Source organism: Thalassophryne amazonica, chromosome 21 (genome assembly GCF_902500255.1).
Source record: "Thalassophryne amazonica chromosome 21, fThaAma1.1, whole genome shotgun sequence".
NCBI lineage: Eukaryota > Metazoa > Chordata > Actinopteri > Batrachoidiformes > Batrachoididae > Thalassophryne > Thalassophryne amazonica.
Window position 1 is genome coordinate 13,198,327 of NC_047123.1, and position 24,290 is coordinate 13,222,616.

At 42.2% G+C, this 24,290-nt stretch overlaps 1 protein-coding gene across 3 annotated transcripts in view; it reads right to left on the reverse strand.

The window, feature by feature from the left end:
* sipa1l1 (signal-induced proliferation-associated 1 like 1) overlaps positions 1 to 24,290 on the reverse strand; it is a 199,180-nt gene that overhangs the window by 143,624 nt on the left and 31,266 nt on the right. For 2 of the 3 annotated variants that reach the window (XM_034162800.1, XM_034162798.1), the window contains exons 4-7: positions 17,018 to 17,020; positions 13,480 to 15,017; positions 13,040 to 13,262; positions 3,016 to 3,146 (exon numbers count right to left, since the gene is read on the reverse strand). In XM_034162800.1, the coding sequence (XP_034018691.1) occupies positions 3,016 to 3,146; positions 13,040 to 13,262; positions 13,480 to 14,892 (1,767 nt within the window). In that variant the 5' untranslated portion in view covers positions 14,893 to 15,017; positions 17,018 to 17,020. The remainder of the gene's footprint in view (positions 1 to 3,015; positions 3,147 to 13,039; positions 13,263 to 13,479; positions 15,018 to 17,017; positions 17,021 to 24,290) is intronic. The other variant, XM_034162799.1, reaches the window with a different exon arrangement.

Below are 24,290 nucleotides of genomic sequence, written 5' to 3' on the forward strand. Positions count from 1 at the left end.
ACAGAGGTGTTTTACCTGTGGCGGAGCGTCGCGGCGGCTGCGAGCCGACGCGCGGACCCGTCCGCACGGACCCGTCCGCACGTCTTTCATTAAAAAAAATCTCCTTTAACAGTGGAATATCTGGATAAAATGCTGAAACCGACTTCTTCTGAAACTTCTCTGTTCTCTCACGACGTCCTGGATCAATAGAGCCTGAAATGTGGAGGTTTTCAGCTTGAAACAGGCTGATGACGCCGCCTGAGAGCGCTGTGCGACATCTCGCACCGTGGGAAGTCCTTAAAGCGACAGTGTCACCTCAAAATCTCTCATCAGCCGTTAAAATTTTCACTGAAAACCAGCTTAATTTTTCGAACCGTGTCCACTTCGATGTGTCTCACAGGTTTAGAAAAATTTTGATCAAACAAAGCGCCAGTCTCTCAGCAACTTCTCAGACAAAGGAATTCCGACGAGGGGCTGGACGACTCCTACCACAAGGAGTGCTCACAGGCGAATGACGTCACCGACAGGCGTGGAAAAACTCATGCATGCGCACGAGGGTTCAAGCATGTCTGACGTAAAAACATATGAATGAAATCCATATAGTTTTTGAAAAAATAAAAAGGACCTATACTTTATGGACAGACCTCGTATATTATATATATTCACTATTAATAATTTCTTATGTGTCCAACCTTGTAGGTTGATTGTTAAAATTAAATTTGTTAGTTCTAAAAGCCATCATAATTATTTATAGGAAAACGTTCGATTTTTATTTCTCAAACAAATGTTTGGGCCTGAAAACAAGTTTTGATCTTTGGTTTCATTCTATAATACTGGACTTATTTTTCTACTAAGGTTGAAAAGTGAGAAAATGTTAATGCCTCTTTGAGAAAAGTGTATAAAGTGTGTAGTGAGGGGTTTTACAACCTTAAAACATCTATAATAATTGTAAAAAATAATGCTGACTACTTTGCGGATTTTGCCTATTGCAGTTTATTTTTAGAACGTAACTCCCGTGATAAACGAGGGACCACTGTATTACACATAATTTATCTGTGGTTTGATTTCTTTGCATGTGTGATTACATGGGTTCTTACAGATGTCTGGCGAAAATTTCATGTCAATAGCACTTTAAAAAATAGTGAGAAAAATGGTGACGTGTTAAATACTTATTTTTTATATATATACGAGGTCTCTTAGATAATAAACCGACCCTTTTATTTTTTTTTTTAACTATATGGATTTGAATGACATGCGATTACACCAATCATGCTTGAACCCTCGTGTGCATGCGTGAGTTTTTTCACGCGTGTCGGTCACGTCATTTCCCTGTGGGCAGGCCTTGAGTGAGATGTGGTCCCGCCCTCTCGGCTGAATTCCTTTGTTTCACACGCTGCTCGAGACGGCGCGCGTTGCTTTATCAAAATTTTTTCTGGACCTGTGAGGAATATCCGAGTGGACACTATTCGAGAAATTAAGATGGTTTTCTGTGAAAAGTTTAACGGCTGATGAGAGATTATGGGGTGTTTCTGTCGGTGTAAGGACTTCCCACGGAGCGGGACGTCCTGCAAGGCTTCCAGGCGCTGTCGTCGGCCTGTTTCGAGCTTAAAACATCCTAATTTAAGGCTTAATTCACCCAGGACATCGTGAGAGAACAGAGAAGATTCAGAAGAGGCCGGCATGAGGAATTTATGCGGACATTCCACTGTTTAAGGACATTTTTTTTAATGAAAGACGTACGCGCAAATTCGCCAAGTCGTTTCCGTGACAACTCGGCAAATCTGTGTGCGCCGCGACAGGAAAAACACCTCCGTGTTGAAAACCATTTGTAGAATTCAGGCGGCTTTTAATGGCTTTCAACAAGTGAGTAACTGAGAAATTGTTTAACAGCTTGGGCATGTTCCAACTTGCCCGTTAAGATTTCCAACGGAGGTGTTTTTCCTGCCGCGACCCCCCGCGGTCGGGTCCAGCCCGACATGCGACTCTGCCCGCACGTTCTTTCATTACAAAATGACCGTTAACAATGGAATGTCCGAATAAACTCCTCATGCCGACTTCTTCTGAAAGTTCTCTGTTCTCTGACGACTTACTGCGTCAACAGAGCCTGAAATATGGAAGTTTTCAACTTGAAACGGCGAGACGCTGCCGCCTCGAAGCGCAGATCGCCGTCAGGCACCGTGGACCGTCCTTAAAGCGTCACTACCAGACCAAAATCTCTCATCAGCCGTTAAAATTTTTACCGAAAACCAGCTGAATTTATTGAATGGTGTCCACTCAGTTGTGCCTTACAGTTTTGAAAAAATTTTTATCAAACAAAGCAACAGTCTCTCAGCCATTCCTAAACAATGAAAAAAATCGATGAGCGGGTGGACGACTCCTCACTCAAAGCCTGCCCACAGGCGAATGACGTAACCGACAGGCGTGAAAAAACTCTCGCATGCCCACGAGGGTTCAAGCATGTCCGATGTAATCACACGTGATTCAAATCCATACGGTTTTTGAAAAAATAATAAGGTCGGATACTTTTCTAATAGACCTCGTATATATATATATATATATATATATATATATATATATATATATATATATACATACATATATATATATATATATATACATACATATAAAAACACACAGACACACACACACACACAGATCTATAATTCTTTGAGAAGCTCTTCTTGTTTTGTTAATGTGTATGTGGCAACTGATGGCACGGTGGCTTCCAGGTTAGTACTGGTGCCTCACAGCAAGAAGGCTGTGGGAGCTCTCCCCGCCCTTTCTGTATGGAGGTTGCATTGTCTCCCTGTGTCTGCGTGGGTTTCATCTGGGTACTCCAGTTTCCTCCCACAACCAAAACATGCTTATTTAGGACCAAGGCAGTGTCTCTACATCTAGAGTTGGTCCCTGGGTGCCGGACTGTGGCAGACCACTGCTCCTAGTGGTTGGATTGTGTCTAACTGTAATTCGGAAGTGTTAAATGCAGAGAACAAGTTTTGTTGTACGTATGTATGTATATATGTACAATGACAATACCTCACTAGTTCTGAAGATGACTCTATAGTTATACTGCTGGCCATGATCCTTGTGTTCTTCCAACTTCTCTCTCCTAAGACTCACTGCCACTGGTCCCAGGTTCTCATCGACACCAAGATAGTTCCAGTGTTCTGTGGTGACCAATTTACAAAAAAAGGGGAGGGGAAGGGATTGAAGAAAAGGACAGAGGGAAAGCTCAGGAATGTGGCAAATGAAAAAGGAAAGAAAGAACAGAAAGAACTTGTAGTCACAAAAGATACATCTCATATTTGCATAAATCATATATAATAGCTGCCTATGTAATTTAACATTTAGCAAAATATTGGCTAAGTGTTTTTTTTTAACAGAGCAAGGAATTTTCAACACAGAATTTCTAAACACCCCAGTTTTATTTTCAATGCTTACCGTATTTTCCGGACTATAAGTCGCACTTTTTTACATGTTTTGGCCGGGGGTGCGACCTATACTCCGGTGCGACTTATAAATGAAAAATATACCGGTAGGATCTCAATTAATTTACTGTAACAAAACAATTTTACGTGACAGAGTCGATCTATGTTTTAAAATGGCCACCGGAAAAGGAAATGCAATGCATCATGGGCACTGTAGTATGGCGGCCGTCCTATAGGTCATGCTGGTCGCAATAACCAATCAGAGAAAAGAATGTTGGACGTGTATTTCTCACCTCACCTGCAGCGTGTGAAGCTGATGAACACGGTGCTTGCTGTTATTCCGGGAGGGCGAACAAAACAGCTTCAACCCTTGGATATCAGTGTGAGCAGAGTGTTTAAGTTGACGCTGAGAGCTGCGTGGGAGCACTGGGTGAGCGACGGCGGAGGATTAGTGTCTGCACTTGGAAGGAGCTGGCGTCGATGATTGTGAAAAGCGTTTGAAGCAGACGAACATGGTGTTTATTCCGGGACGGCTAACAAAACAGCTTCAACCCTTGGTTATCAGTGTAAGCAGAGTTGACGCTGAGAGCTGCATGGGAGCACTGAGCAACGGCGGAGGATTAGCGTCTGCACTTGGAAGGAGCTGGATCGACACCGCTGGGTGGTCATGAGCTGCGCAGGTAGGTGCTGCATGGTTCGCTTGCAATGTGGTCCGCAAAATACAAACATATCCGTAGGTAAAATGCAGCTCACGAGAGGGCACTCGAGGCTTGTGTGACTGTTCCTGCGACTTCTGACTACCATAGAAAATAAAAATTTCAACGTTACTGATAACTTAACAAGACAACAGAAAAGGCCCGAAAAAATGCCACCAAAAAGAAAATCATACTCTGCAGATTAGAAGTTACGACTGGTGAAATATGCATCCGAAAACGGTAGCCGTCACAATATTATCATCTGAACTTTTCATGTTAACATACCTGTATGTCCATGGGACTTATAGTCCAGTGCAACTTATTTATGGTTTATTTGTCTTTATAATGGATAAAGTGGCTGGTGCGACTTATACTCCGGTGCGACTTATAGTCCAGAAAATACGGTATATTATTTTAATTTGCACACAGAACAAAAATATTTCACCAAAACCTAAAACTACCAACATTAAAATTATTATCCTTCCTGATGCTGCTAATAGTCAAATGTCCTTTTTGTTGGATAAAAGCCTCCAGTCCTTTGTTGTAGTTTTCAACAAGTCTCAGATGTGTCTCCTGAGGAATCCCAGCCCATTCTTTCTTGGCGAGTCTCTCAGCCTCCTTCAGATTTAATGGTCTTCTGGCATGGACCTTGGTCTTCTGTTCACCCCACAGATTTTCAATGGGTTTGAAGTCAAGGTAATGTGCAGGCCAGTCAATAACACTCACTTTGGTCTTCTTGTTGTGAAAGTGTAGGAACACGGACCCACAACAGGGGGCGTAAAAGAACGGGCAATGGATAAGCCAAACTGTAACAATTTAATGTTGTAAATTGTGCACAACGGAATACAGACAACAACAAGTTTGGAACTACAGTCAATTACACGTTGGGTGACGTGTGGGCAGGCTTGAGGATAGGAGACGCCCGTCCAGAACCGTCCCACACGGCCCTCACCGCCAACGGATCTGAAGAACACCGGAGCCGCCGAGTCCCGAGTCCCCAGGTGGTCACCGTCTCCAGCTGTCAGACCTGGCACTGCTGGCAATGAACAGAAACAGCACAGGTGAGTGTGAGTACGCACACTCAGTAATCCCACAGTCTGTGTTCTTTTGGGAGGGAGCACCTCCACCTCCAGTCACACACTCGTGCAGCTCCTGTCTAACCACTTATCTGGTTGGGGTGTGAAGCGAAGCCGTCGCTGATCACACCAAACGCCAATCCCACAGATAAGGCAACACCACAGGAGAACGGCTGCAAAGAAGTTCAGACTATAAGTCAGCGTTAAATACAGCAGAGAAATTACCTCCAAGGTAGCTGATTTCTCGGCGGGGAGGTGGAGTTGCAGTCCGGCCTTTAAGGTGGTGGTGATGTGGATGAGTGACAGCTGGTGCTGATGACGAGTGACAGCTGTCACTCCCGGTTGCTATGACGCCCTCTCGTGCTTGAAGCCCGCACTTCAAGCAGGGCGCCATCTGGTGGTGGTGGGCCAGCAGTACCTCCTCTTCAGCGGCCCACACAACACTTCTGGTGGTAATCCTTCACCAGGAGCAATGTATGTTTTGGGTCTTGTGTTGCAAGACAAAGCGATGACCCAAGCCCAGTTTTGCTTTGACTGCTTGAGGTTTTCTTTCAAAATCTTCACATATCCTTCTTTCTTCGTGATTCCTTCCACCTTGAGGAGATTCCCAGTTCCAGACACACTGAGGTATCCCCACAGCATAATACTTCCACCACCATGTTTCGCTGTGGGGACGGTGGTCTTTGGGTTATATGCCTCTCCTTTCTTTCTGTGGGGCTTTTCTTCATCTGCAACCTCACAGTCCATTCCTGTCCAGGGCTCTAGTGATTGTCTTCTTTGAGACTGCAATTCCTGAATTGGCTAAGTCATTCACTCATGTCTTGGCAGTTGTTCTGGGGTCTTCAGACACAACTCTAACTAATTTTCTTTCCAGCGTCTTCGAAATCTTTCCCTTCCTACTTCTGCTAAGCTTGTTCTGTACTAGGGCTGCCACAAATGATTATTTTGATAATCGACTAGTCACTGATTATTTTGCAATTAGTCGACTAATCGGATCATATGCAAACTGCGGCTTATCACACCAGCATGCAGCTGTTATTTACTTGCCGAGGTGTGCATGTTGTTGGTTTGGTAACAAAGTCATCCATTGAGGAACATATTTTTTAGCGTTATAAAACATAAACATGATCACATTTTCTATTCAAACATGAGATGCTGTTATAACTTTACAGCAAACACATAACGTCTGACGTAAAAACATATGAATGAAATCCATATAGTTTTTGAAAAAAATAAAAAGGACCTATACTTTATGGACAGCCCTCGTATGTGTGCTAAGCCTAATGAAATAGTCATCATTAATGTTACTGTTTACAGCTATCAATATAAGTAAGTAGCTCACTATAGACTCAACTCAACTTTATTTATAGAGCACTATCAAACAGCCAACTGAAACAAAGTGGTGTACATGGGGGTGATAAAAAACAGCAAAGTAACCAAACAACAATAAAAACAGCGATGAACAAATAAAAACAACTAAAACAGAGCAAAGTCTCATACTATGTTAAAAGCCAGTGAATAAAAGTGGATTTTAAAAACAGACAGTGAAGAGGCCTGCCTAATGTGCACAGGTAGATCATTCCAAATTTTGGGAGCTGCAACAGAAAATGCTCGGCGCCCTCTGAGCGTTCGCTTGGACCACGGTACCTCAAGAAGCAGCTGATCAGCTGACTCGAGGCAGCGTGCAGGGACGTAGGGGCAAAGAAGCTCAGAGAGGTAGGGTGGGACAAGGTCATTTAAAGATTTAAAAACAAATAAAAGAATCTTAAAATGTACCCTAAAGTGCACAGGCAGCCAGTGGAGGGAGACCAGGATAGGTGTAATGTGCTCCCTCTTTCGTACTCCAGTTAGCAGACAAGTGGCAGCATTCTGAACCAACTGGAGACATGCAAGGGAGGAGTGGCTAACTCCAAAATAAAGTGCATTACAGTAATCCAGCCGAGAGGGAATAAAGGCATGGATTATTGTTTCAAAGTGCTGACGTGCAAGAAGGTGACGTCTAAGGTGAAAGAAACTAGACCTAACTACTGCACTAATTTGGCAATCCAATTTAAAACTGCTGTCCATCTTAAAACCCAAATTAGTAACAGCACTCTTTGTATACGCTGCCAATGGACCCAAATCAACAGGGGAAGGTACACAGGAGCTGCTAGGGCCAAACGCAATCACCTCTGTTTTCTTTTCATTAAAATTTAGGATGTTTAGGGTCATCCAGGCCTAAATATCCTCAAGACATGACAGCAGAGGTTTGAGAGAAAAGGCATCACTTTTCCTCAGGGGGACATATGTCTGGCTGTCATCAGCATAACAATGAAAAGTGACACCATGTTTTCTGAGGATAGACCCAAGGGGAAGCATGTACAGGGAGAAAAGCAAGGGTCCTAAAATTGAACCCTGTGGGACACCATAGACATTAATGTCAGCAGCTAACTAGCCTATTAGCTTACCAAAATTACTGTCCCTCTTCATCAGAATCAGCCACAATGTGCTTCCTTCTCAGTTGCTCCTGCATTGCTGTTGTACTGCCATGGAAGGTAAGTCCTGCCTTGCAGATTTTGCATTGCAGTTTTCTCTTTAATTTGGTTAAAATGCTCCCAAACCGTTGAGCTCCCTTGCCAGTGTTCTATGGAGATGAACTACCCGTCGAGATGAATTCCACCGCACAACTGCGCATCTCTCTCTTTAAACCGTTGAGTTGAGCTACCACACCGAAGAAAACCCACCTAAGTTTTGTCTTTACATAAAAATACAGTAATAAGTGTCTTTTCAAGTAAGACCCCCGTCATACACAATCACGCAGCGTGGCGCAGGACTTATGAAATGGCGCACATCCGAAAGGTGTCGCATTTCAGTTCCAAAACAATCTGATAGCCATATGCGGAAGTCGACACACTTGGTCAAAATCTGCCAGTGGCCCCGAGTCTGAAACACATGTTCATAATTCTCCGGGTGCAGTCGAGATGGGACACTTATCTGACCGTGGTCCATGAGCAGTCTGAGGACCATCTAACTGCAATTTACATATTCTGATGGCAGCAAAACGCAATTTGAAACGATTTGGGTGCATATGACGGAACCTCAAGATAGATCTGGTACGGTATGCCTGCCGGTATGTCCTGCACATGCCAGTATATAATAATGTCCACACCCGCACCCCACCTCCCGGAGCACAAAAGAACTGCTGAAATGTATGTAGCATGCTTCAGCTTATGTCAACAGCGGCTAAACCGAAAGCTCCGTGCGCTGCTGCACGTCCATTCCTTCCCATGGGCGATGTAAATAGTGTGAACTATTGTCTCCATCATAACACGGCAGCTGTTCCTCTCTGTGCTGCGTAGTTATGCATCATTGTGCACGTCGGGCTCAGCCAGACGGACCTCATGCGTTGTAAAAATGTCCACCTTCTAACTCTGGAGGAGATATCATATGGAGCTTGTGGCAGGCCGTTACACCAATAACATACATGCATCTTACCTCCAACAGCGGTCTTGGGGTGTTTCACAGACAAGGACATGAGGCCTGGACAGCAGCCTGCGATTAGAATCCTCTCACCCAAAAGAAAAAATAATCCAACTATTGCGGTGTCCAGAGTTGCATTCTGCTGCTGAAGTGTGCAAACAAGAAAAAAGAAAGTTCCTTGGAAAGGCTCCGTCTGAGGGACTGTATGGCCCAACTGCCAGCAAACTTTGGAGCGATGCTGTTCCCTTGTCCACATGCGCTTAGTGGCCCAGGCAGTGTTATACGCACACACACATGCACGAGCGCACACACACACACAGACACACACACACCTGTGTGATAATTACAGTCCCATGCGTGTGCGCAGAGCGCAGGTGTGCCACGCACATACACGAGGACATGCGCGTGAGGAAAACGGCACTCTGGTTGGAAATCGGGTTGGAATCTGGTTGGAAAATGACACTGTTGGAAATTGGGCAGTTTGCAGCGCCTTTTATGGCCATCTGACAGCAATCTGTGTCATCCACGTGCTGTCTAAACACGCTTTGGATGTTATTGTGCAGGTGTGGCCGAGGCAATCCGGATATCTTTGGACCACGCCCCTTTTCCTCCCAACTACGTCAGATAATGGCAATATTTGCCGTGTCAGAATGGCTTCTCCACATTCTTGCTATGTATGACGGGGCTTAAAGATTTGCATGTACACACTGTCTTTAAAGCAGATTATTGCCGCTAGATGACAGGGCTCATCTTGACAGAACACCAGCTAGCCATGATATTGTTTGGGCATATCCATTCCAGTGGCATCACTGCTGACCAGTACTGCGCATTGTGCATCAAGGACATAAAGGCATCAGAAGGTACAGCGGCAGTTTTGACAGAAATGCAAAGCGTAAAAAAAAAACAAAAACATGATGTTGATTATTAAATTAGTCACAGACGATTTTGATATTCGACGTAATCATGACTAGTCGACTAATCGGGCGGCCCTATTCTGTACTGTGTGGCTCTCTCTGAAGTAGGCCACAAGCTGAGGGTCGGAAATATTCCTAGAAAACAAGTTCCATTCCCACCTCAGGGAGACTACATAAATAGCCAATAAAGTATCTAAACTTGTACTAAAAGTTTAATTGCGAAATCCTGCAAGTTTTTCTGAAAGATCGATTTAAAGTAGGTCACTCAGATCACTTTATGTTGCCTATTAGGACTGCATTATGAACAAGGTCAGCGTAGTGTCATGAACTAGGAAGCTTTGTAAAATGGTTTCTTACTAATGACTTCATCTGATTTCTAATTTATGTCATGGAAAAATACATATATTAATTATGCAATATATACACATAATATAATTACATACCAAAGGATGAATGAATTTACATCGCAGAGGTCAGTTAAAAGTTCATAATGAAAGTTTATTGACAAAAATGGAACTTAGTTGGAAATTAAACTTCTCTATCCTTATAATGGATTCACATTACACATGTATGGGCTCCTATACTGTTGCTACCTTGTAGAGCAATGTTGCTTACAATAACCTCATCAACTTCCAACTGATTAACTTCCAACTTAAATGGGGTTTAGTAATCATGAAATTAAAAATATTTCTGAGTATTAATCCTGGTATAATGCTGTAGAAAAGAAATGGCATACTAGTGAAGAGTGAAAAGTTATTAATGGTAGAACTGTTGCTCTCAGGATTAAGAAATGTTTAAAAAGTTGTATCTTAAAAGTTTCCCTGGAATTTTTGGATTTCTTGATAAAATTTGTTGATGTCTGTTACTTAAAAACTACATCATCACTGTCATCACCGTCTTGCAACTGCTGCTCTGGTATGGTTTCACTGATGTTCACACAGGCACACAGAGCGGTGAAAGACAACCCTGACTTGTGACAGCTACACTGCAAACCTTTGCAGCAACTTCTAGTACATTAGCATCTTACAACTTGCAGAAGAGATTCTGGAGCTGAGGGCTCTGTCCTCCATCTGATAGACAGCCCATTGACAAAATCCATCCATATTCATCAGGGAATGTGGGATTGATAACGGGCTGTAGCGAGCGCCAAAAATTCACAGTGTGCTGAATCACAGCATCCTTTGTTGGAGGCAAACTTTGTTCACATGGCGAAGATGATGCAAGACAGAAGATTTTGTATCTTGCATTGTTAATTTGTCCAATTTAGGCTGCCCGTACAGGCGGCAGACAAATGTTTCAAGGAGGTCAAGGAGGTCTGGTGAACTAAGTTCATGACCAAGTTGAATGAAGGCACTGGTAAACTCCTCCTTTAAACTCCTCCTCAGGTCAGTATATATGCAAGAAACTAACCCAATGATTGGTAACAAATAAGTCTAGTTTTTTTTTTTTCAGAATAGTCTCCATACTCCCTGATGGGTTTCTTGTCTTTTGCTTTTTTACATCACCTAAATATAACAATTAAAATAAGACCATCATTGTAATGCCTTTTTAAAACTATATATTTCCAATGTAATAAAGAGTGGAGTACCTCGTTTCAGTATTCTTGTATTTTGACTGAAGCATTGGATACCCTGCTTATACTACTACTATTATACACTGAAACTGTCCCAACAATTTTTGGAGTTTTTATATATATATATATATATATATATATATATATATATATATATATATATATATATATATATATATATATATATATATATATATATATATATAAAATGAAACATCAAACCCCTCACCCGACTTTTCACAACCGTTATACAGAAAATCAGTATTTCTTGACATTTTCTCAACCATGGGCAAGGTGTATTTTCCCCTATTTTTTTCCTGGCCTATGTGAATATTAAAAAATTATTCACCAAATGTGAGATCTGTATGAGAAAATAACAGATCAACGAAAAACACGGAAGTCTGATATTGCCGTACAGACTGAGCAAGTGAGGTTAATAATTCGTTGATTATATGGCTATTATATATATAAACACACAAACTTACAGTATCGCCTGAATATGAAAGCTGCTGATGGCTCGTAGTCCGACTTGTTCACTTCACCTTCGTGAAGAACGAGCTTAACAGATGGACCAGTCATTAGCTGGTAAGCTTTCAATGTGTGTTTTTTCAGATGCTGTTTAGATATTCATGTAGTACGTTCATGTCCAACTTGCTTTTTCTAATCACATTTTTAGCTTCTGGTTTGTAAAGAAAATACGCGTTTTAGATTGATTGTCACAGAAACTGGTCCGATATGGGAAACTATCCGACCGGTAATCAGCCAGAGTGCGCATAGCGTCGCAGCCATATAATAATAAAGGTTACAGTCTGCATTTTTCTCTGATCATTCATGGTAGATATTCAGGTTTACAGTGTACATTTCTACATCATGTTGCAGAAACTCACCTGCTGTTTCAGCCTGCATCAAGCTGTCCTTTGTTGTTCTATGTGATACTATCTATCTTCTTGCAAATAATGCACACTTGTGGAAGGACATGTTTTGGTGGATACAGCTCAGACCGTGACTCTGGGCAACACTGTGGCACTCACTGTCTAATTCCAGCCATGTCTGCGAACATTCTTGATATTTACTCCGTCTATGGACAGTAAAGGCAAAACTCCTCCCTTTTGTGAAATGTTTAAAGTGCAGAAAGCACATTAAATACGTTTTTTGTGTTGCCATCACATGCATTTCATCTTGCCATGGGTGCCGCCGTGTTGAAGATCATTTCATTTAATGTAATCTAACCTTTATTTAACCAGGTTAGTCTCACTGTCATCAAGATCTCTTTTGCAAGGGAGACCTGGCCAATTTTTAAGTTTCCAATTCACCTACCCTGCATGTCTTTGAATGTGGGAGGAAACCCACACAAACATGGGGAGAACATGCAGACTCCACACAGAAAGGCCATAGGTGGGAATTGATCCCATGACCTTCTTGCTGTGAGGCAACAGTGCTAACCACTAAGTCACCGTGCTGCCCATGTGATCATGTGATGCAAACAAGTGCTCTGATTGGTCAACATTCAAACTCACTCTCTCGACCTGAGACTAAATAGTCCAGCATAAAAGCGGGCAGGATCTGTGAGTTAAACTTTCCCTGTGCTATATTTCAGCAGTTCCTTCAAGTACAAATGTTTACTTTTTAGTCCACTTGAAGGGAGAACGAACCAAATGAAAAATGAGACTCAGCTGGCGGCCTGTAGTACTGAACATATACTTTCGCTACATCTTTATCCAAGATTTGTATGGGGTCAAAGTCGGTAATATACCCAAAAGTTGAGCAATTTCAGGATTAACTGTCTTGTTGAAGGAAACCTGAACTCCATTGCATTTACCTATCAAATCCACTGATGCTAAAGTCAGTGGACAATCCACTCTACTGATTGAGTTCAATTAAAAAAAAAAATCTCATCCGACTGCAATTAGCTCACCTCTCAGGTAGAAGTACTTGCGGTAGTAATAAGCACCAAGATCAACATGTTCCATAATGTAACGTTTGGATCTATCAGAATGTTGACTTGGGCCATCTTTGGGAGCCTCCAACACAGCCACTCCAGCATTTGTGAAATGAGTTGTGAGGGTCCCCTCCAACGGTCCTTCCTCTGTATTGCCAGAAGAACTGTTGGGGCTCCCACCACCACCTATGCTGCCCTGCTGGAAGATTGGACAAGGAAAATCAAACACAGTGACGTGTAAGTTTCGATGAATGTTTTGGTTTTAATCTTCTACACAATCCTTAACATGAAGTATTAAACTTTATATCATAATCGATTGTACAGGTTGATAAAGGATGCTTTCCAAAATATGTATAACCTTATCAAGAGATCAATCCTTAATGCATCCAGTGATCACACTGCTGCAGAAGTCCTACCTGTTTAGCAGGACAGATGTTCCTCTCACCCTCTCCACCAATCTCATTTCTGAAACAGGGGCAGCTAAGCACCAGTTCATTGCTCTTGTCATCACCAGGGTCCAAGGAAATGTTGGAACTATGTCCACTTGTACCGTCTTTGATGCTCAGTTCCTCTTGTGAGCCACAAGGTGAGCCATATATCCCACTCTGATTGGAGGAGAGAGAGGAATTGGCCGAAGCAGCAGCAGCAGCAGATGCACCAGTAGTCATGTTCTTGCGCTTTGTCCCTGAATGTCTATTCTGGATGGCCTCACTGAGGTCAAAAAGTATAGACTGGACATCAAAGTGTGAAAATCCTTTTTGACAGACCCATGGTGTGAGAGGAAGGGAGCAATCATCTCCTTTCCCTCCATCCTCAACATCTGAGCCTGCCCGGGAAATATCACCGTCAACCTTGACACTGCATAGCTTCCGAAATATTGACTCTCCTCCTGTCTCTGATTTTGACCTCCTCTTCAAGTGTTTCTCACGTTCTTTAAGACGACTGGCAGGACTACCTCTGGCTGGACCCAAAGGTCCATCAGGCAAATCCAGAGCAGCCTGTTTTATGGGAGCCACAGTAAGAAGCTCTGTGAGCCTCTCTGGAGCCGGAGTTCGTTGATCAGGGGCTTCGGAGGCCTGGTATCCTTTTAGCATGTCAAAGAAACTCTCCCCTGATATCCCATGTTTATCAATAGATGAAGTGCTGCCATATTCACGGTGCATAGGTGTCCATCCAGAAAAAGACCACCCCTCATTCCCATCCCCATCGAGCTCACTGATAGTTATGTCGCTGTTACTGCGTTGGCGGATGCGTCTTATGCCTTTGCGAGGTGAGCCCAGATATCCATCAGGTGAGAGAAAACGACTGTCCTTTCCTTTGCTTTGCATCTTGTTCTTTAGTGTGTTGTGGATGTTGCGCAGCATTGACGAATCCTGTGGGCTTATCAGATGTCCCAGTTTTGCTGACAGATTGCTGTGAGCTGTGACAGCAGACACTCCTGCACTACTACAACTACTACTACTACTACTAGTACTACTGCTGCTACTTCCACCACCACCTCCTCCAAGTCTTTCTCTTTCCCCACTTCCTGATCCTGCAGAACCGGTGTTGGTGGTGCTAAGAGAGTCAGTTTCTACAGTAATATGCCAAACACTTCCTCCTCCACTTTCTTTCCTTGGGGGCCAATCAGCCACACGAGCCCTAACCCCCATCTTGGGGACACCAGGGTTGGTGCCAGTAGCAGATGAAGAGGAGATTTGGGTGCTTTCACTGCGGGGTGGTGGTGCCCCTCCATTAGGCAATCGAAGTCGGCGGGTAAAAAACTCATCAGTCGCCGGCACAGAGCCCCCAACTGTGCGTTCTGTCTGGGAACGCTTCAAACTGGTCATGACAGAGCTGGTGAAGTAGGCGGGGTGAGGGGAAAGTTGGGGGTGAGCAATGTTGGGTTTACATGAAGATCAACATAATGTCCACTGACAGAAGCAAAGTGAAACTTTCAAGGATACAAGTGATCCTGCAGAAAAAGAATAGACAAAAATAAAAAAATAAAAAATAAAAAATCAATTAGGCAGGTACAGAAAAGGGCAAGAATAAAATATACTAAATAAAAAAGACAGTATATCTCATCTCTCAAATAAAAAAATACAACAAAAAATATCTTGATTTTCTTATTCCAAAAAATGTTAAAATGGACCACGCTAGGTACAACATTAAACAACACACACTTGAACATTTCAACTCTGTAGAGGCTTTAATTAGTATAATCCTGCATCTTATATAGACCTGTGTGGCTAATATATAAAGGTACTGAACAAAATATTTTGGCAACCCATGAAGATAGGATTTATTATTTTCACAAGAGAAATCACTTCATCCTCATTAATGTGGAAACACACAAAACTTCATTGAAATGTATTCACTAAATATACAGCACAGGGGAAGAATTCAGACTAGGAAGAATATGAAATGCCTGCCATGTACTGTTACAGGGTCCACAAAAACTACAATCCCAATTCCAGTGAAGTTGGGATGTTGTGTGAAATGTAAATAAAAACAGAATACAATGATTTGCAAATCCTCTTCTAGCTATATTTAATTGAATACACCACAAAGACAAGATATTTATGTTCAAACATAAACTTTATTGTTTTTGTGCAAATAGTTGCTCATTTTGAAATGGATGCTTGCAGCACGTTTAAAAAAAAAACTGGGCCAAAGACTGGGAAAGTTGATGAATGCTCAAAGAACACCCGTTTGCAACATTCCACAGGTGAACAGATTAATTGGAAACAGCATCCCCAAAAGGCTAAACAGGAGCTTCCAGCAGTGGGCAGGGTGCACAAAGAAGTGTGCAAGTGTACCAGAGACAATACTGGAAATTATCGGTTATCGGTTATCTGTAGCTTCCGACAAATTTTTGGGTGGTTTATCGGTTTAGCTGTCTAAAAGATAACTTTTAAGTTAGCTGATTATCTGTTAGACAGTAATTTTTTGGTTAGCTGTGCCCACCGTCTGAACTCTATCCTCATAAAACATTTTCTTTTTCTTTCTATTTAATTTAGTAGCAGAATTCCTCATTTTATGATAAAGATCCCAGTCAGATTTATTTCCTGTTATAATTGCCGCTTTTTCATTTGATATATGGTAATGACATCATGACACTTAAATAAACTGACTAAACCAACCGAACCACCAAAACACAATAAATCAATAACACTAACAATACTGTCAAAATAACATGAACCACAGTAACAACATTTACAAACCTCATACCCTGAACTCCCATGGTGCATTGCAGCACAATGTCCATTGTTCACTGTCCCAAATATATCCCAAATTTCTCTGAAGATTAGTCCTACCAACTTTCCATTTTCACAGTGTTCATCCTTGACCTACCTAAGCATACCAAATGGTAAATGTCAGCTCTCCCCAGTTTGTCCATGATCAAAGCCATACACGCACGCACACATCAGTCACTTGGCTATTATAAATAATACAGATACTTGGAATAATGTGGCTTGTTGTGTGGTGAAATGTCTGAGTAAAATTCTCATCTTTCTTTAATGTTGTATGCTAGCACTTTTAGCAGTTATCAGTAGCTTTATCCATTACATCACATTAAAAAAAATGATTACTGAGAAAATAAGTGGCTCATAACTGTTAATGCCCACACCAAAGCAAACAGTCATGAGAACTGCCACACAGTCATCACAAATATGATTTAATAAACACCCCAATAAACACACCAACAGAGGTTAGCTTAGTTACCTCAGACTCGAAGACAGGGGCGTGTTCAGCCTTCTTTCATTTCTTTCATCACATATGCTCAACCTCTATCCATTTATGGCTTAATCGTGACACAGCCAGAGTCTGTGGTGCCAATGCAGTCAACATGGCAATACCCAGATGGCTTCATATTGGCTCTTACAGGTCTACAGAAAACCTATGAATGATGTCATGCAGGATTTGTGCACTATATAAACAGTCTATAGTTATGGTACATGGCACAGAGACCAACTAAGCCATGCAGTCACAAAGTTCTTCTGCTATGGCTGTTGAGGAAAATCTGGAGCGATCTGAATGGTTCAGCAGCTGACGGCTGGATGAATATGGGTGTGTGTGGCGACAATTCACCTCATTCACAATGTGACAGAACTTAACGCTGCGCTGTTACGCACAACAACGTGCAACATTATTCTTGACCGTGCGTAATGGTTCCTGGTAATTCTCCAGCAACACGTGCCATTAATCATAATGCGTGGTAACAGGTTGCAGCAGTTCCTGAGGAGGCCTGACGTCTCTGCCCCAAATCATCACATTCGTGATCAGCGGCCAACAACGTATACTTCGTGGCATTCGTGATGTGCCGTCGTTATGTGTAAACACAGTATTAGATCTCTAACTCTCCAGACAAAGCATACTTTTTAGTTTTGATATGGACCTACATCTGTATTTTACAATTCTGACTGTGAATTAGCTAACTCTGAGGGTTGCTAAAAAATGTCCTCTAAATTTTATGGGAGTCACTTTATTTTTTTACACTTGAGAATGCCCTCTGATAAATTCTCTTTTTTTTTTAATTTCATGGTCCATAGACTATTTTATATTTTTTTCTGGATTGGTTTATATTATAAAGGCAGTTTTACTTGCAGGATTTCAGGGTGGAATATCATGAACTCTTGCGCGCAAAACCATGGGCCAGTGCTCCTGTGGGCCACTAACTTCTAAATTCTACTGGCCCTGTGGGCCAGTGGGGCAAACTGGTTTATGTCAAGCCCTATAACATTGGGAATCATTCTTCATTCAATCTAATTTGAATCTAACGTACTAGTGATTAAAAATAGCTTATTAATGTCAAAAAAGGTAACTGAAATTAAAATAAATAAAATAAAGCAGATCTGAGTTTGTAACTTCAAATTCTTTTTTAAACTAAGAAGCCTTCTGGAAAAATAAAAGAGCAAAATTCCTAACTTCAAATTCTTTTAAGAAAAGGAGGATGTGTACATTGTTTGCTGACAGAGTACTTGCAGTAGTAAAAATTATTATTGCATATCGCGCTTTCAGGATAAATCCCGCTCAGCAAAAGACATTTTTTGTTCTGGAGCTCAGCTGTTGGCCAGCTCTTGGCAGAGGATGGCACATCATACACTTCCTGATCGAAATTATCTCAGCAAAATGGCTGCACATGCTTCACGATCATCTTCCTGATATTTTTGTACTGAATATTTCTGTGCTTTCAACAAGCTCTGTCCACGTGAATGCAAAGATGCTTTTCTCTGATTTCACTCTAACACTGCATCAAAATTCATGTAGTTAAAAACGTCTTCATGACAATAAATATGCATTTTACACTATTATGCAAACGGCAATTACAGTAATCTGTGGTTCATAGTCACAGAGTCTGACAATTATTCTTGAGCTCTTTCTGTGCTTAGCAGCAAAACATTTGACTCTATATAAAAAGCACCAGCAAGTCAAATTTTGAGATCAAACTGTGGATTTCCTGAAGTTTGACAGAGCAAAACACTTCTGAAACAGTGTAATATATTCCACGCAACTATGCTCCAACAGCAATAAGCCACCTGGCCTCTGGAAGAACCACCCACATACCACCACCATGAGGCCTGTAATCTGTGCCAATCAAACAGCTATTTGTTGTGAACTAGGCAATAGTGCATGCCTCCCCTCGTTTAACTTCCATTCCAGACCATACAGCAAAATGCTAGTAACATATTAAAAGGAAGCAGTGAGTGTGACAGAAAAAGCAGAGTTGTGAATAAGAGAAAGAGCACGGTGTAATTAAGATGACAGCTGTAGGCTGACGTGCTGTAAAGAGACAATGTTGCCAAAAAAAAATCTCACTACAAGTTGCTATAGTCTCTTTGAAGTGTCACTAAAACTTGCTAGATTACATGATGATGTAATCACATCTAATTTGTATATGTGGGAAGCTGAACAGCATCCTGTTCTCTTGATAGCTGGGTTACTGAGTAGATGCTACATGGATGAAAGGCAGAGGAGATAAGAGAGGTGGGCTTGTGACCGGAGAGTCCCTGTCAGAGGGTCCTTAATCCCCAAGTTGGTCCCAGAATGCAGATGAGCACCTTACTTGGCAGCATCCTGACACTGATGTGTGAATACAGACTGCTGGATGTAACTGTGCTGCCCCCTAGTGGGTGGAAATTTGCATCTTATTCTGGCAACTGGTCGACATAAAAATCAATCTGCTCAAAATTACAAGAACACAACCTTGAACGTTTGTTAATGTTTAGTTTATCAATAAACTTGCCATTTTATTTCCCGTCACATCAAGTCTTTTCTGTCTGTTTTGATCTGCCGGTTCTTTAGGCCACTTCACCCGACTCACACTCAACATCCACGGGTAAACGAGTGTTTTTTCAGTTTGCTTATATGAGATGTGCATTCAACACCAGCAAATCACCTTAAATTAGTAACTACATCTTCCGACACGTGTTGTGCTTTATTACATGCACAACTGCGCAATTTATCCTGTGCAATAATTTTACCATATCTATACATACTTATACTCACTTGTATTCTATTTTTCATGGAATTGTTCACATCAGTATTTATACACCCACCAGCAAACATTGCAATATACTTTAGTCACCTTTCTTTAACCCTCTGGAGTCGAATGATGCGCCCTCATGTAAAAAGTCACATGACCTAATTAAGCAGATGTAACACTCAATTTGCTGCACTCTGAGGCTCCCTTTAAACGTGTTGAACATGGAGACTTCAATCTTTATAGCACTTTTTAAATTTTGTTAATAGGCCTAGTATAACTTGACATGAGTATTTTTTTACGGCACGCATTTTCATGAATATTACTGTCATTTTTTGCTGCGTGTTTATGTACACACACACACAGCCAAAATGATCATTTTCTTTCCTACTGCAGCAGCAACAGCGGTGGGAAGAAATATGACTCCTTCTTCCTCACTGGTTGGCTCCTGAAATTTTCCACCAATCAGAAGTCACTAACCCCACGTGTGTTCACTAACCCCACGTGTGTTTGATCACAGCCCACCCACGCCACATGGGTCTGATTGTGTGTGCATTTTCTCTTTGTTACTGGTGGAAAGCGTGTGTGGTTAGTGTTTTGTTCTTTGGGATTTTTTTGAAAAATGAGGCATTTTATGAATGTGGAGCAAGCGCTTCAGTTATTTTCTGAACTGGAGGAAGACGGAGCGCGCAGCGCATTGTCAGAGTCTGAAACAGACAGTGAGGATTCTGGTGCTGAAAGAGATGAGCCCTCTTTTGTTCTGGGGGAGCAACCAAAGCAGGTGGATCCACCAACGTGCGCACGGAGATCTGAACAGAGGGTCAGAGCACACACATGCTTCTGTTTCCAGATCCAGATCTCCACTCGGACACGCAGCAGAGACACGCCCCAGCGCTGACTGCTGGAACACAGAGGAGGATGCAGACACCGCTCCAGCAATAAGCAGATTTCAGCCTCAGAGAACACCAGGAGTCCAGGTTGATACACTTTCCACCCAAACTCCGAAATACCTTTTTCTTTTGTTTTTTGCAACTGACACAATGAGAACAATTTGCACCAACACCAATAAAATTGCTGCAAAAAACAAGGCATTAGGGAAAAATACAACTGGACAGATCTGTACCAGGTTTTTGTACTTCTGATATACATGTCATTGGTGTCACTGCCAAGTCTGCAGAACTACTGGAAACAAAGTCAAATTTTGTCTGTGCCCTTTCCAGGGAAAGTAATGTCCGGAGACAGATTTAGATCGATATTCTGGAACATACACCTAAGTGATCCAGATGAGGATGTAGAAAATGATAGACAAAAGGGAACATCAGGTCATGACAAACTGTTTTGAGTCAGGCCTCTTTATGATGACATCCTCAGTGCCTGCCAGGCTTATTACCACCCAAGGAGGGAGCTGGCAGTGGAAGAAAGGATGGTGGTGATGAAGGCAAAAACTGGAATGACTCAATATTTGAAGGACAAGCCAACAAAATGGGGCATGAAACTTTTTGTGTTGGCTGTTTTAAGTAATGGCTGCACACTCAAGTTCAGCATTTACACTGGCAAGACTGTGGCTACAAGTGAGCACAGGCTGTCATACAATGTGGTCATGAACCTGACGTCTTGGTATTGGGTACTGCATTTACATGGAAAATTTTTTACATGAGTTCCAAACTGTTCATGGAGCTGGCTAACATGAAGTTTGGGGCATGTGGCACATACAGGCAGAACAGACAAGGATGCCCCAGAGGGATGGCAAATGCTCTCACAAAAACATCTGAAAGAGGATCTATAAGATGGATAAGAGGGGGGCCTCTGGTGTTTGAAAAGTGGATGGACACACAGGAGGTGTCTGTGTGCTCCACCATCCATCATGCGTTTCTGGGTGAGACAGTGTGGAGAAGGGTGAAGGATGTGAAGGATGGATGCTGGACAGTGAAAGACATTCCCTGTACTACCCCAGTGTTGGCTTATAATAAAAACATGGGTTGAGTCGACCTGTCTGACCAGCTCATCCAGTACTACTCCACCCATCAGAAAACTGTACGCTGGTACAAGACAGTGTTGCTGCACTTCCTTGACATTGCAACCACAAATGCATTCATATTGCATTGTGAGATCAGCATTGTCAAGCAAGTGCAGCCCATGACACACAAGGACTTTATGATGGAGCTGGTGTGTCAACTGTATGGCGCAGACAAAACAGGTGTCCACAGAAGAACCACGTTCCTGTGCCAATTGTAATAGGCACAGATCCTCACCAAAAGGCCACAAAAGGCAGACTGAGGTGCCAACGGTGCCTTCACGTGGGCAACAAGATGAGTGACACACCGTGGAAGTGTCAGGTCTGTGATGTGCCCCTCTGAAATGGGTTGAACAGGAATTGTTTTTGTGAGTGGTACAAATAGTTTAGTATGTCCTGCACTACATTGTGCATATGTTTTTGAAATTTAACATTTCTATTTACATTCTAAATCTTATTTTGACATCTGATTATTTTGTAAATAGTTCAGCATTAGCATTTTCTGCACTATATATTTTTGAAATGTACTATGTATATTTATATTCTAAATATTGTGAAATCTGACTGCTTTGTAAATAATTGTGCAAAAAACGCCTGAAGCATGTCCTGCATTTATGCAAATAGTTGTTTTTAACTTTTTTTTGCTACATTTGTGCTTATGTTTTTGAAATTTACAATTTATATTTACATTTGAAGTTATGAAAATGGTTCTTTTTTCTACTCAGATTTTATGTTTTTTGTGTGATTTTAGGTTCACTGTGTTAATACAGTAGGTCAGAATGAATGAAAAACTGGGAAGTCACACAGGTGAGGTTGTGCTGAAAAAAAAGACACCAAACAAGGCCAAGTAAACACTTTTTAAAGGTAAAGTATAAAGGAAGAACCAAATGTAGTCAAAAATGGCCAATTATACCCTGGACTACAACAAGTGATTTTCCACCCTGTGGGATTGATTAAGTTTATCTTAGATTAAACACACACTTGATAAACAAAACTTAGAGTGACACAATCACATACGAGGGCTGTCAAAGTATAGGTCCTTTTTATTTTTTTCAAAAACTATATGGATTTCATTCATATGTTTTTACGTCAGACATGCTTGAACCCTCGTGCGCATGCGTGAGTTTTTCCACGCCTGTCGGTGACGTCATTCGCCTGTGAGCACTCCTTGTGGGAGGAGTCATCCAGCCCCTCGTCGGAATTCCTTTGTCTGAGAAGTTGCTGAGAGACTGGCGCTTTGTTTAATCAAAATTTTTTCTAACCCTGTGAGGCACATCGAAGTGGACACGGTTCGAAAAATTAAGCTGGTTTTCGGTGAAAATTTTAACGGCTGATGAGAGATTTTGAGGTGATACTGTCGCTTTAAGGACTTCCCACGGAGCGAGACGTTGCGCAGCACTCCCAGGCGCCATCGTCAGCCTGTTTCAAGCAGAAAACCTCCACATTTCAGGCTCTATTGATGCAGGACGTCGTGAGAGAACAGAGAAGTTTCAGAAGAAGTCAGTTTCAGCATTTTATCCGGATATTCCACTGTTAAAGGAGATTTTTTTTTTAATGAAAGACGTGCGGACGGGTCCGTGCGGACGGGTCCGCGCATCGGGACGCAGCCGGCGCGGTGCGGCGGCACAGGAAAAACACCTCCGTGTTGATAACCATTTGTAAAATCCAGGCGGCTTTTGATGGCTTTCAGTGGAGTGAGTATATGAGAAATTGTTTAACAGCTGGACATGTTCCAACTTGTCCTTAAGGCTTCCAACAGAGGTGTTTTTCCTGTGGCGGAGCGTCGCAGCGGCTGCGAGCCGACGCTGCAATCCGCCCGCACGTCTTTCATTAAAAAAATCTCCTTTAACAGTGGACCATCCGGATAAAATGCTGAAACCGACTTCTTCTGAAACTTCTCTGTTCTCTCACGACGTCCTGGATCAATAGAGCCTGAAATGTGGAGGTTTTCAGCTTGAAACAGGCTGACGATGGCGCCTGAGAGCGCTGCATGACGTCTCGCACCGTGGGAAGTCCTTAAAGCGACAGTGTCACCTCAAAATCTCTCATCAGCCGTTAAAATTTTCACCGAAAACCAGCTTAATTTTTCGAACCGTGTCCACTTCGATGTGTCTCACAGGTTTAGAAAAAATTTTGATCAAACAAAGCGCCAATCTCTCAGCAACTTCTCAGACAAAGGAATTCCGACGAGGGGCTGGACGACTCCTCCCACAAGGAGTGCTCACAGGCAAATGACGTCACCAACAGGCGTGGAAAAACTCACGCATGCGCACGAGGGTTCAAGCATGTCTGACGTAAAAACATATGAATGAAATCCATATAGTTTTTGGAAAAAATATAAAAGACCTATACTTTACTGACAGACCTCGTATAGCGTGGCATGTCGTCCAATTTCGTCAAAATGCATTGCAGTGACACACAAATATTTAGCCAGTAGGTAGTACCAACCTGACAACAAACACTTACACATGTACACAAACACGCAGCAGCAATTTACAGCATGTGGTGAGCAGCAGATTAAGGTTCCATCTGAAGCTGTCCAACCCCCCCCAAATATGAAGCACCACCCACATGCCCCACTTGGCACTATGTCATTACTACACACCCACTATGATCAGAGCTAAATGAGAACTGCTTCATGGAGACAAACACTGGATCTGGTAATTGAGCCACACACACTTGCAGTCATTCCAATGTCGGTGTCAGAAAACCACAGTGACAGACTGCAAGGTTGATGACGTGAGCTC